The 12,293-nt window shown below is 41.8% G+C and overlaps 1 protein-coding gene across 1 annotated transcript in view; it reads right to left on the bottom strand.

The window, feature by feature from the left end:
- Positions 1-12,293, bottom strand: part of zmat4a (zinc finger, matrin-type 4a) — a 186,027-nt gene that overhangs the window by 144,523 nt on the left and 29,211 nt on the right. Inside the window, exon 2 of the mRNA XM_085787651.1 lies at positions 9,952-10,053. Coding sequence (XP_085643777.1) covers positions 9,952-10,053 — 102 coding nt within the window. The remainder of the gene's footprint in view (positions 1-9,951; positions 10,054-12,293) is intronic.

The following is a 12,293-nucleotide window of genomic DNA, read 5'->3' as shown; positions in this document are numbered from 1 at the left end:
TTAATGTAGACAACTGTTTTTTTGTTTTTTTTTACTCGCCTATGTGTTAATGTTTATCTGTAAAGGGTCCTCAATGATGCTATTAACGTGGGTGATCTAGAAATCTCCTTAAATTATTGAAAATACCACACTTGCTCATTCACCAACAATGAAGAGTTGTCAGTTCTTTGCAATACCCATATTCCGCCACCATGAAGCGCTTCCATTTGACCAATGTGTGTCGTTACTCTCTTATTCCAGCATTCTAACTCTCCCAACCATAATGACGTGATGAAACTTGAATGAAAGCAAATCAGAGCAGACGGACGGATGTGAGAACTGTATCCTATATTATTACTGTACTAACGTATGCATTCTTTTGATGATCATCACCAAAATAAACAGCACAATTCAGTGCATTTCACAAAAACCCACCCAACCCAAATCATTTGGATATACAGTATAACCAACACGTCAAGCCAGGCCTGGCCCACTGACAACTCTAACCCAAAGTGTGTTTCTTTTAACAGTGATATACAGTGGGGGGAATAAAAATTTGATCCCCTGTTGATTTGCTGCTCAATTTAATCATTTTTTAATTCACAAGCATTATATGATAATTTCTGGATCTGTTGTTGATATTCTGTTTCTTTCAGTTATAATAAACTTACCATAGACTGTTCATTTCTTTGTGAGGGTGCAGACTTTTTTAGAAAATCAGCGGTGGATCAAATACTTATTTTCCCCACTGTATCTTGTATTTCTCATCCAAACAACACCAAAGTCAGCACTGCACTCAGTCGTACCATTAGCAAGACACCTGCCAAGTGTGAAGTCAGTCAGGCGAACCACTGGAGACACGGACAGACAGGCAGATGTTCCAGATGATCCGTTAGGATGAGCTAAGTGCCACTTGCAGCCTCCGATCATACACCGTGTATACAGCAGTACATCCATGATGTCTGAGCCATTCTACCACGTAGTAATTTCGTCCCAGGCATTTATTTAATTTGAATATTTTCAGAGATCCAATGAGTATGCCTAGAGCTTGTCCATTGATTCATAAAAAAAATGAAAGAGAATATCATTTTGTGCAGCAGGACTACAACTACTACTACTACCAAAGCCTTCAAGCCAGAGCAGCATAGCAGAGTGAGTCATGTACTAAGAGTCATTATATTTGATGATGTGCTTTATGGTTACACTGTATATCTGTTGAACTCCCAAACCCATCTACTCCTTTTGCAAACCAACCAAGGCAATTGTTGCACGGTTGGCAGCGCAAACACAACAGTAGCATATAAAACAGTGATAAGCAAATTCACTTTGCAGCCCAAGATAATGGAAACCAATTAGTGAAGACGTGAAGTGGACAAAGAGTCAGCGCAGCACGAGTCAACCAACTCACTGAACCTCACACAGCTGAATGCTGCTGTTAGTCACTGAGGCCGGAGTCCCCAGCACATGAGTAGGCCTATTCTCCATGTTGTACAAAGAATCATAGCTTAAACTGAAAATATAAAATGTGAACCCGGTGGGAGCACAACAACCACAGAAGAAGTCAAACGTGCTGCAGCTTTTGAATTAGTCCTTTTTGCATTTTGCAAGAAGTCTTCTCAGAGCTGACAAATACCAGCTAACAAGCATTGTCAGTGGTGAGGGGGATGAGATTATTCTGACTGAAGTGCCTGGAATACACAGCAGTGTGGATGGATGGGAGTGTGCTGCTGTGGCATGTATGATGCATGCTCCGGAGATACACAATTTATAGGCTCCCTCTCTTTTTAAATGAATAATACTCACAGAACTGGACTTTAATATATTTCCTTTTTGAGGATACGTCGCAGCTCAAAAAATGCTGATTCAATTTCAATGAATTACGTTCACTCAGTCTCCACGCTGTATCTGGATTTCACACATTCACAGTGAGCTGCTGCAGTCAACAGACCCCACAGTGCTTCGGTTTAACTTGGCCTACACAGAGCTTATGTATTCAGACCTGGTTCGTTTGGAGCAGTTGTTCTGAAAACAGGGAGTTTTTTACACCAAAGACCAGTTCCTTTGGTCAAATGTGAACAAAGTAATTCACGCATTCAACGGATACTGTTGCCAGGTTTGCCAAACAATGGTCACGAAAGGGTTGGAAACCATTGGAAATTAGGCAGATTTAAATTGCTTGTAAGGAAAATTTGAATTAACTTGTATCAGAAAAATGGTGTCCGTGATAGAAGACAGACGTGGGTGGCTAAAGAGCGATTGAACGGGCATTACATGACATTTCTAGCCTGGCTAACACCAGACCTCATCTCAATGTAGATTGAGATTTGGTCTGGGAACCCATTCATTTTTTTTGTATTGGAGGCGTGGTTTATAAAAGCCCAGAACTGTTTATTGGGCGTTACGAATGTCTATCAAATGCGTCTGTATGTAGCTTAGCCAATCATATCAATCATACCCGATGACGTATAGAGCAATGGAAATCCAATGAGGAAAAAAAAACGCTAAACGCGTTTCAAAATAAACTTGCGGTCTAAACTACTTAAAACACTTTCTAACACTGCATCGAAAGGTAAGGTCTGCCGCCATGTTGGATCGACAAGCTATCAACAAAGTCGCTTCAGAGTGTCGTCATTGTCTTGCTCCCTCCCTGTTCTGTGATTGGCTCCCTCGATGAGGGAAAAATTGGTCCATGGTTTCCAGGCTGACTTACAGAGCAAATAAATGTGCACGCAAGGCAGCATGGGAAAACCCAGGCTATGACATTTCCGAAAAGTGGTGAAAATCATTATTTTGGTCACTCACAATAACTAACTAGCTAACAACGCTATCTAACGTTAACGTTAGCTACTAGCTAAACTTTAGTCTCCGCTGATCACCCATTTCTCCTTGTAAAACTTAAATCAGCTTCCGGGCCGTGTTCAAATGACTCGGGTCGGGGTCAGGGAATCAACAGTGGTTCTGAACCAGGTCAGATTTCAATTTTCAGGCCGGTTGAGACCACGTTTTTTTTTTTTCCTGGGTAACCTCATCCTCCTTTTAGGTAAGATTTCTGACCAATGTGAGAACAGCTGGTTCACGCATGGCATCTGTTTACAACTTTGGACCACTTGTGACTGTTACTGTGGGAACACAGAAAGAAAAATGCAACAATTGTATCGGTTTAGCCACGAAATCAGAACAAAGAAAATGAGCTACAGGTCTGAATACAGCCTTAAAGAGGCAACAGGCAGCTGAGGGAGACAGACTAGGGGGAGGGGGGTCAGACCATGTTGTTTCTTTGTACCCCAGGTCCCCTAGACAGTACACTCATCAGGAAGCTCCCCTTCCGAGCCTTAGCTGCAGGAGAGTGCGCCTGGAGTGGGCTGCCCGGAACACAGCGGGGAAATGATGCGTCTCATCTGGCACAGGAATCCAACAGGATCTACCAGGCAGAGCTGGGAAATGAACATGTGGGCTGCCTCGCTTAACCTGCTGCCACCGTGACCCAAGAGCAGATGAGCAGCAGAAAATATAATGGATGGATGAATAAAATAATAATGCAATGGATTTTTGTAATACTGAAGCAAAGGATGAGCCTGTTGTGAAAGGCTGCTTGACTTGACCTCATTTGAGAGAAACATTTACTGGACATCCTTGACAAATGGGATGTTGTATTTACGCCTGAAATGGGCCAAAGGAGCGTTTCATCATCGGGAAATAATAAAAATACAAACAACACTCAGAGAAACATCTAGTGTCCATTTATAGCTCTAAAGAGCTGCCATGTATCCATTTGAAAACGGTTCCTCGACATTAGTATTCTGCCAGTGCAGATACTCTACAACTCCTGCACCCTGGTTAATGACTACTCCTAGGTCACTCCCCCACTCCACTTTCCCTGTGAAGTAACAGGCCGTGGTATAAAGAAGCTCTCTTGCAGCGCTGGTTAGCGGGGCGGCCTGTCAAATGGAGGCTGCAGTCCACAGTCAACCCAGAACACATGCAAAAAGACGGATGCATAAATTAACATGAGCCACACGAGGCTTTGAACCGTGAACCAGAGACCACTCTGATCCTCTCTGCAGAGGAGTGCCGGCTTTGATGTGTTTAAAAAGGAGGCTTAAAGATCAATTACATCTCTGGTCTCTGCTGTCACACAAGGACTGCAACTTTAGAGTTTAAAGTTTGATTAAAAGCAGTGGATGAAAATTCAAAGGGACACTGACTGGATCAGGGATCGGCATATTAGTGTGAGTTACATGAGCAGTCTGTCAAAAAATGGTTCAGCTGAAGGCGAGGGGGAGGGGTGGATGGAGGCATGAAGTGAATGATGGTTTCAAAACTGCTCCTTTGTTTAAAGTGGTAAATACATTATGATAATCCTTATTCTCTGCAAGGGAAATCTCAAGGGGAAATGCTTCTACAGTAATGGCCATGCATGGAAACAAAAAGAGGTGTTTGACTAATTAGCCTTCACAATCTATGCATCAGTGATACCAGAAGACGTCCTGTGAGACCTTGTTATGCTGCTGATTTATGTGATGCCTCTGATCACATGTCAGTCAAACAAGCTTAAAGTCTCATCATTAATCAAACACTTATTCAAACACAATTCATAGAACATCACCCAATCAGCAAGAAGGCAGGATGGAGGTAGGAGATCTCTGTCAAAGTTTGAACTCCAAGTTATTTGCTCATTTTGACCTGAGTACCATCTATTTTTCAAAAGCTACCTGAGTTGATTTTTTTTTGACAATTTTAGCTTTATTAATGCAGATGGAGCTCTTTAAATACATCAATAATACGTTAAATTGTACAACCTGGCTCCATCGTGTCTAAAATCATTAAAGTTAGCTACCATTAAATTAAAATCATACAATTTAGGTACAATGTATTTCATTCTAAACTCAATGCAAACTGATTAATCCAGGTGTGTCTGACTCTGACCTCAGTAGTCACAACAATGGTCAGACACACCTGGATTAATCAGTTTGTCCAATAATGTGAGACAGGAAGTAAAGGAGCTTGTTTAAGTTCAGGAAGTAGTGGAGCTCGGCATAAAGCCTATGATGTCATTGGTCCATTTTTGGCCAAAGGAGCCATTTCATCTTAGTTTCCAAAAGGGGGCGTATGATGGCTTACTGCACTCCAATGGAGACAATGAATGACACAATTTAGGTTTAGACATTTAGACATAGTCGTGATCTTAATAATACACGAAACAACAGTAGCACTGAGAATATAGAAAATAGTGATTTTGAGGTTGTGTACCAACAGGTGCAAACAAACTGGCATTTGAAGGGTTAAACATTTTTAAAAAGAAAGGATGTTATACTACTAACTGATGTTCATAAAAAGCTTTATGCAGTAAAAGTAGCAAATAACATTAAAAACAACATGTTTTTGAACAAAGCCTGAGGGTCCAAAACTTCAACAGTAGATGTATTAAGTTAAATGGAACTACAGTGGTGCTACAGAGTTTCTCCCGCCACAAAGGCTCCACGGCTGAGTGCAGACACCAGACACCAGACTTTAACCCAACAAAAGACAGGTCTAGCTTGGCCTGCCACCCTGTCACTCACAGAAGTAATGCTAATTGGTGAAAGTGACGGTCGGCGCCAGCTAAACATGAGAAGCGTCTACCTGAGTGTTTTGAGCGAACGGGTTGTGTGAATCATGCCAACCTCTGAGCCTGAAATGACCTCCATGAAAAGACTGTGCTGCGGAGACCGGCTGCTACAGAAGAACGGCTTTGTTAGAAACAGGTTGAAATGGATAAAAGATAGTTGAGTACAGTAAAGACAGGATCAGATAACCGTTGGTTTTAGCTGATACCAGCTGTTGGAAATGTGCCTGGATATTTATGTCACAATATTTAAAGAAAAGAACTGTCTACAACTGTTCTGCAATGTCACTCCCTGCTTTGTTGTTTTCCTTCTGGGGAGTGACACAGCTAGTGACACCAAATCATCAATGGTCTGCATTAGGGATGTCACGATTTACTTGTTTTCAGAATCAATTGCTGTATTAAATGCCACAATTAATTAATCATAAAGATTTCTAAATACCGTCACTTTCCAAAAAAGATTATGATGGAACCATAGGCAAATCAGCACACAGAGACGTGCCTGAGTGGTAACGTATGACAGAGGAAGACTCATTCCCTCTGAACAAACATGTTACTGACGGCTTGCCAGCCTGTAAAACATGCCGCAAAAAAGTTAACGGTAAATGCACCGAAACTGGGTCATTCATGGTGGGGAGTGATTATTTCTCTGACAATAATCGTACCAAGAAAATCGATCATGGTGACATCTCTAAGTGATCATTCTACATGACCCGAGTTGGTGAAATGAAAATAACCAGGCACCTCCACCAACCTGGCCGCAGTCTCTTCTGATTACATTGTTTGAAAGTTTGATGTCATTAATCTTCCATCACGCAAGTCATTTCAGTTCCACTGAGACTTTCATTCTCTGTGTCTGTCTCTTTTCATTCTTTTCTTTGTCTGTCCGGCACAGCGGGTACATAATCATCATCCGTTCAGTTCAGCCCAAACAGTTCTGATGGAAATTTCAAAGTTCTCATAATGTTCTGAATCCTTCGACAAATCTGTATGTTTATAATGACTGCTCAGATTCTACCCACTGAATGTCATTCAGTTCACGCATCACAATTTAGCAATCACTGAAAAAAAAAACAATCTTTGTCCAAAGATGAGATTTACTGTATATCGTAGCCTCGATGTTGAACAAGGCAGTCTGATTTTGTTGTCAGTGAGTGTTCAGCACAAAGGGAATAATTACAGACAAATATCTGTAAACAAAACCGAAACTATTCATCTTCACTGCAAAGCAGCCTCCTCTGTCTGAAACGCACATCCTTTTCTTTTTCTCTCCCATCTGTTTTTTTTTTTTTTTTGTTCTTGCTGTCGTCACTATGACCCAAACATGTCACGATGCATTAGACCCTAACTGTGCTAAAAGAAATTCTAAATACGCCCCATCTCCAGGAGGCAACAGGCCAAGTGCTGTATTCAGCATTCACCACATACAATAACAAAATGAATATTTGATTTGGATTGGTACAGCCACTTCCTGGCTCCTACAACACCCTGAAGAACAAAGCAGTTCTCCTGTTACCCGTGGACAGTTACAACTCCTTTAAATAGCGTTCCACTGCGGCACGGCGAGCGCGGCGCCCTGCAGGAAATCAAAAAAGTTTGTCTTGTTAGGTGCTGCAGAATAACAAAAAAAAAAAAAGTTGACTCAAAGACAAAGTAATGCAAACTTCAAAACAAAGTGACACTGTCAAATAGAATTAATGGAACTTTATTTCTTGTTGATGAGATTTCACCTCGGCAACTCCCTGGTCTCCGGCAGGAGGAGGAACAACAACACAGAATCAATAAAAATGCTAAACTGACACAAGGTTTCAAATCGTTTCCTTCCAAGTCTTTACCGGGAACAACAACCAGCTGCCCTTTGGTGATACCTGAGAGTGGACCAAAGTCTTCATATGAGTTCTTTCAACTCCTGTTACTGCAGATGTCCACCAGCAGCCGACGCACAGACACACTTCTAACTCAAAGTGACAGTGAGTGAGAGAAAAGTTGGCTACCTGACGAGCCTCAGACAGGCTGCTTCATTCACATTGTCCGTTGGTTGGTTGATCATGTCACAAGTATGACTACTGTGTGTCAAGCTAAATCAGATGGTTTGTATGTAAAATGGTTACATATTGTATGCACCTTTTGGTGAAAGGATGATTATACTGTTGTTTGAGGGAGCTCTCTGAGGAAAATTTCAAATCTGCACTGGTTCATTTTTCCTCTTGGAACAATTTGTTTTGTTTTTTCAAATATCTGAGCACAGTAATCATACTCAGGCGCAAACCAAAACAACTACTCAGAGACCCTTCAGAATAAGTGGTCTCAGTCCAGTCACAAAAAAATCCTGGAGTACCATATTATAGCGTTGGAAGCAGGACTGTCAAAAACTAAGGCAGATATTTCTAGTTTGAGCTAAGTTGCTTATTTAACCAAGTATTTCTTATAAAGTAGCATGTGCATGAGCAAAATCAACAGATGAAATAAGCAAAGTATAGAGCTCTCTTGATATCTGGGCAGATCAAACCTTCCTGTGTCTACGTTCTCACTCCAGGGGTCTCCAACCTTTTACAAAATGAAAATGGCCAAGAGCTACTCATGTTTTGTAACATTCATTTTTTCATTCTTCATTTATTCATTCTTAAAAAACATTTCCCACTCTTCATGAAAATAGTATATTTTTAGCCTCTATCATCCTGATAGCTGAAATAATTACTGTCAGGTATTGTCCCTCCTCAGTTAAATATGAAAGGAGGCAGAAAACCACAGGACATGTCTGTTCTGATGATACAATCCTACATCTTGGGGCAGAGCTACGTAGGGGAGGGGAGAAACTGCAGGACAGGGAACCAGGATTCGACTCAACACACAGGGAGACAGGGACACAGGGACAACTGATCCCCCCTCTGAACAAGTAGAATATGAACACTAGATTCCATTTACTAACAGCTGATGAATGAAACTGACTGTCGAGCATGAATGAAGCAGCTGATGTAAAATGCAAGCACCACCGCAGCACTCTGACTACAACTACAACGTTTTCCATTAGCTGTCACTGGTTGGAGCACAGCCTCAAGCAGTTGCTGGAGTGGATTGCTGTGAGTCATATGATTGAATGTGTGCTGTTGTTGTTGTTTTTTTTACCCGGTTTGTACCCTATTTTTGTGTGCTTTGCTGGCTGCACGTCAAATTGCCCCCCAGGGGGATAATAAAGTCTTCTAAGTCCAAGTCTAAGTCTAAGTCTAACAGTTAGGTTGAAACTCTTGACAGTGACAGTGCACCCAGGCAGCATAAACACATTAAAATTTCCTACTGTATCCCAAAGCCTGTTACTTCAGTCAGTTCAAAAGAAAAAATCAGACACGGATAGACTTTGTTCACAGCAGGACCACCAAGTGACCTGAATCAGTTTCCTTTCCCCTCATGTGACTAAGATGTGATTTTTTCACAAGAGCAAAAAAACACGTCAAATCTGATCTTTTCAAATCAGATTTAGGCCACTTTCATATGTGGTACAAAAACAGACACAGATCTGATATTTGAAATGAGAGACTTTTTCCTCTTTGGAGGAGGCCATCTCTAGCCCTTGTGCTAAGCTAACATCGAGCCAATCTGCTGAGCGTTCTAAGGTAAAACTGGTATGTAGCCTAATGTCCATCTAACTCGTGCTAACACAGCACATAGGCACAAAAACACGTGTGTATTCTGGCAGCTTTCTGTGTGTGGACTTGATTATTTGTGTGAAATTAAAGGGGAACTATGCAAGTCTGGTTGCTTTTCCTCTGTTTTGCTAACCCTCCCCCCGGCCATGTGCATTTGTTTTCAACTAAGCTGGCGAGAAAGCAATCCATGGAGCAGTGGATAATATTCTAAATTCATTTATTTAACCATCATAATTACTCCGAAGCTATTTAATTAAGGTAGAAATCCTGCATAGTTCCTCTTTAAATCTGCTTCTAGCTCTGCTGGAATAGCTGCTGCCTTCAACTATATGTTTATAGGCTACAGGAACACATTTTGCAATACAAATACAATTGCATCAATGAGTCAGACTGACATATCGGGGTTAAAATGCCACACACGGCACTGTCAATAGCCAGGTTTTTTAGAAAATATGCATCAACACCACTCGAAACAGAAGCAGCAATTACACACCGGGTTCAGTTTCCGCTGCTCTTAATGCTTCATAGTATCTCCAGTGTGGTAACATGAAAAAATAATAGGGTGAACTAAAGGTGTGCTGTGTGTTTATGGAAGGCGCAGGGCACAGGTGCATAGATCGTGTCTCTGGGAGCCAGAGCAGCGTGACCCCGGAGTCCTTCATTAACTCCACCAGAGTGTTGTGTATCGGAGCAGTGTCAGGTGGTGTGAGGGGCGGTGCTCACCTCATAATGGGCGACCCTCTGGGACTCGGAGATGAGCTGAGCGCTGCACACTTTGCAGTAGCTGTCTGTGAAAAGCCCTTGGTCCACCTCTGTTGACTTCATCTAGAGAGAAGGAGAGACAAATTCACCGGTTACTGGCCGAGAATTGGACACACAACGCTGCTCCTGTTCACAAAATGAGAGAAGAGATTTTTCAATACACACAGAAGACTGACACAGTGGACTGTATTCACTAACTGAAAAGAAATTTACATTAAAAAAAAAACTGATGTCCGCAAATAAGACATTGGATTTCTTGCTGCCAGGACGACGTGGCCCCTGGTTTGTGCGTCTGCAGGGAGAGAAATCAAAGCAAGTTTGCACACTGAGGAAGACGTTGTCGAAACCGGTCTGTGCTAAGCGCCGACGCAGTATGAAATAAAAGACAATGAGAAGGACACGAGTGCTGCTGGCCTTTCTTTTGTTTCTTTAAGAGAAATCAAAGCAACCAAGATGTGATGAAGCAAGTAAACAATAATCTCATTTCATCCTTTCGTCGCTGTTAATCAATATTTCATCGCATCAAGCGTTTGAGTTAGTGACAGATGCCGAGCAGCTTCTGCAAGCAATGAGCCAGAAAAACCATTTAATATCAAACATCTCAGCGAAACCTCAGCCACGAAACCCCAAAAAAAAAAAATCATATTTGACGACAATGAATAAATAACAAAACAACGGATCAAGCTGACAAGAGTTTTTTTTTTTTTTTTCCTGGAAATTCATTAAAATACATGAGTGAAACCGGTATGTGTCGGTGGAGGTGGGATTTAAGGAGGAGACGGTGCAAAAAGCTTCTATTTCCTTTTCCACAGGCACAGCTGAGGCCACTGCTTTCTATGCCTTTTTCTTTTCTATTACTAATTCAGCCAGGCTTCCATTAGGGGCTCACATTTCATATTTTGGAGGCAGTCAGGCTCAACTCATCCTCATTTACTCAGGCACGTCTTCATTAGGAGCAGCAGGACAGATGAGAGCCGGGGGTCATGTGGGTGTACTGACAGCAAAAACTCTCCAACCTGTTAGAGTTCTCTTCTCCAGAAACTGAAGTGCAGCAGGAAGTTTTATTGGGTTTTTTTTCCACTTTTAGATTCATATAACTTATTTCTGATTAATTCCACTTGACTTCTGGATGTGTATGCGCCAACAGATTTTTCACAGAGTGCCAGATTTGCCTCAACTGTCTGAATAAAACTGGTGAGTGCAGTGCAGGTCTATGCACTGATTCAATGCCACAAAGTTTTAATGCAATGTAAAGTTTCACAGCCATATAAAGCAGCAATCTTCCTGGATACCAGTTCCTCCTTACTGCTAATAATAGCCTACATTGTGAGTTGCTTAATGGAACTATATAGAGCTGCAAAATGTGATTTCTGGCTGTAGTCACTAATAGTGGTCCAGACCCAGATCTGGACCCAGACCTATGGGATGACCTCAAAATTATTGACAGTTAGTCCATTTGGACAAAGGGAAGGGTTTTAGCATTGCCTTTAGAGCAACGGTCAATAGAGGCCTCACAGCCAATCATAGTGACTTAAAGGGATATTTCAACATTTTGGAAAATTCGCTCATTGCCATAGGGGCAGGTTTTTTGCCTTTAATTGTCTGTGCGAGCTGTTTTTAGACCGGCCGGGCAGAGATACAAGCTGCTCAGCTAACGCTACAGAGGCTAATGGGATTTCTAGGCTTTCCCTCATCAAACTCATCAAATACACAATCCAACAACTCCAAAACACTCTGGCGGACAAGTTGTGACCTGCACATTCAGCTTTGCATTTGCCTCAAAAACAACTCCATCTTGTAACGTTCCATTATTATTTCAATTTGTGGTGAATGTTCAGGTCACCACTTGTCCACCAGAGTGTTTTGGAGTTGTTGGATTGTGTATTTGATGAATTGTGAGGGCAAGCCTATGTGGCGTTAGCTGAGCAGCTCAAGTCTCTGCCCGGCCGGTCTCAAAACAGCTTGCACAGACAATTAAAGTTAACGAACCTACCCCTAAAACTATAGGGATTATGGCAATGGGCGAATTTGCCAAAATGTTGAACTATCCCTTTAACACAGTGAGCGAAATTCACACGAGTTGAGACGAGCGAGGGACAGAGACTCAGCATCCGACAGCTACATTAGTGTTAAAACACATTTACATTATATGTTGTCATGCAGGTCACTTGACTAATGTAAGTAAACTACAGATTAGGATCTGTGGCGACTCAGCTCATGTTCTGCATACAGAGCTTAGCTGCTGCCCTCTGGTAGAAGGTTCAGGGGCCCGCTCTGTAGGTTAAACAGATTTAAAAATGCAT

This window comes from Trachurus japonicus, chromosome 9 (assembly GCF_045865225.1).
Source record: "Trachurus japonicus isolate A0001 chromosome 9, Traja_1.0".
NCBI classification, from domain to species: Eukaryota; Metazoa; Chordata; class Actinopteri; order Carangiformes; family Carangidae; genus Trachurus; species Trachurus japonicus.
The sequence above is the reverse complement of the archived record's forward strand: the minus strand, read 5'-3'. Positions and strand labels throughout refer to the sequence as shown.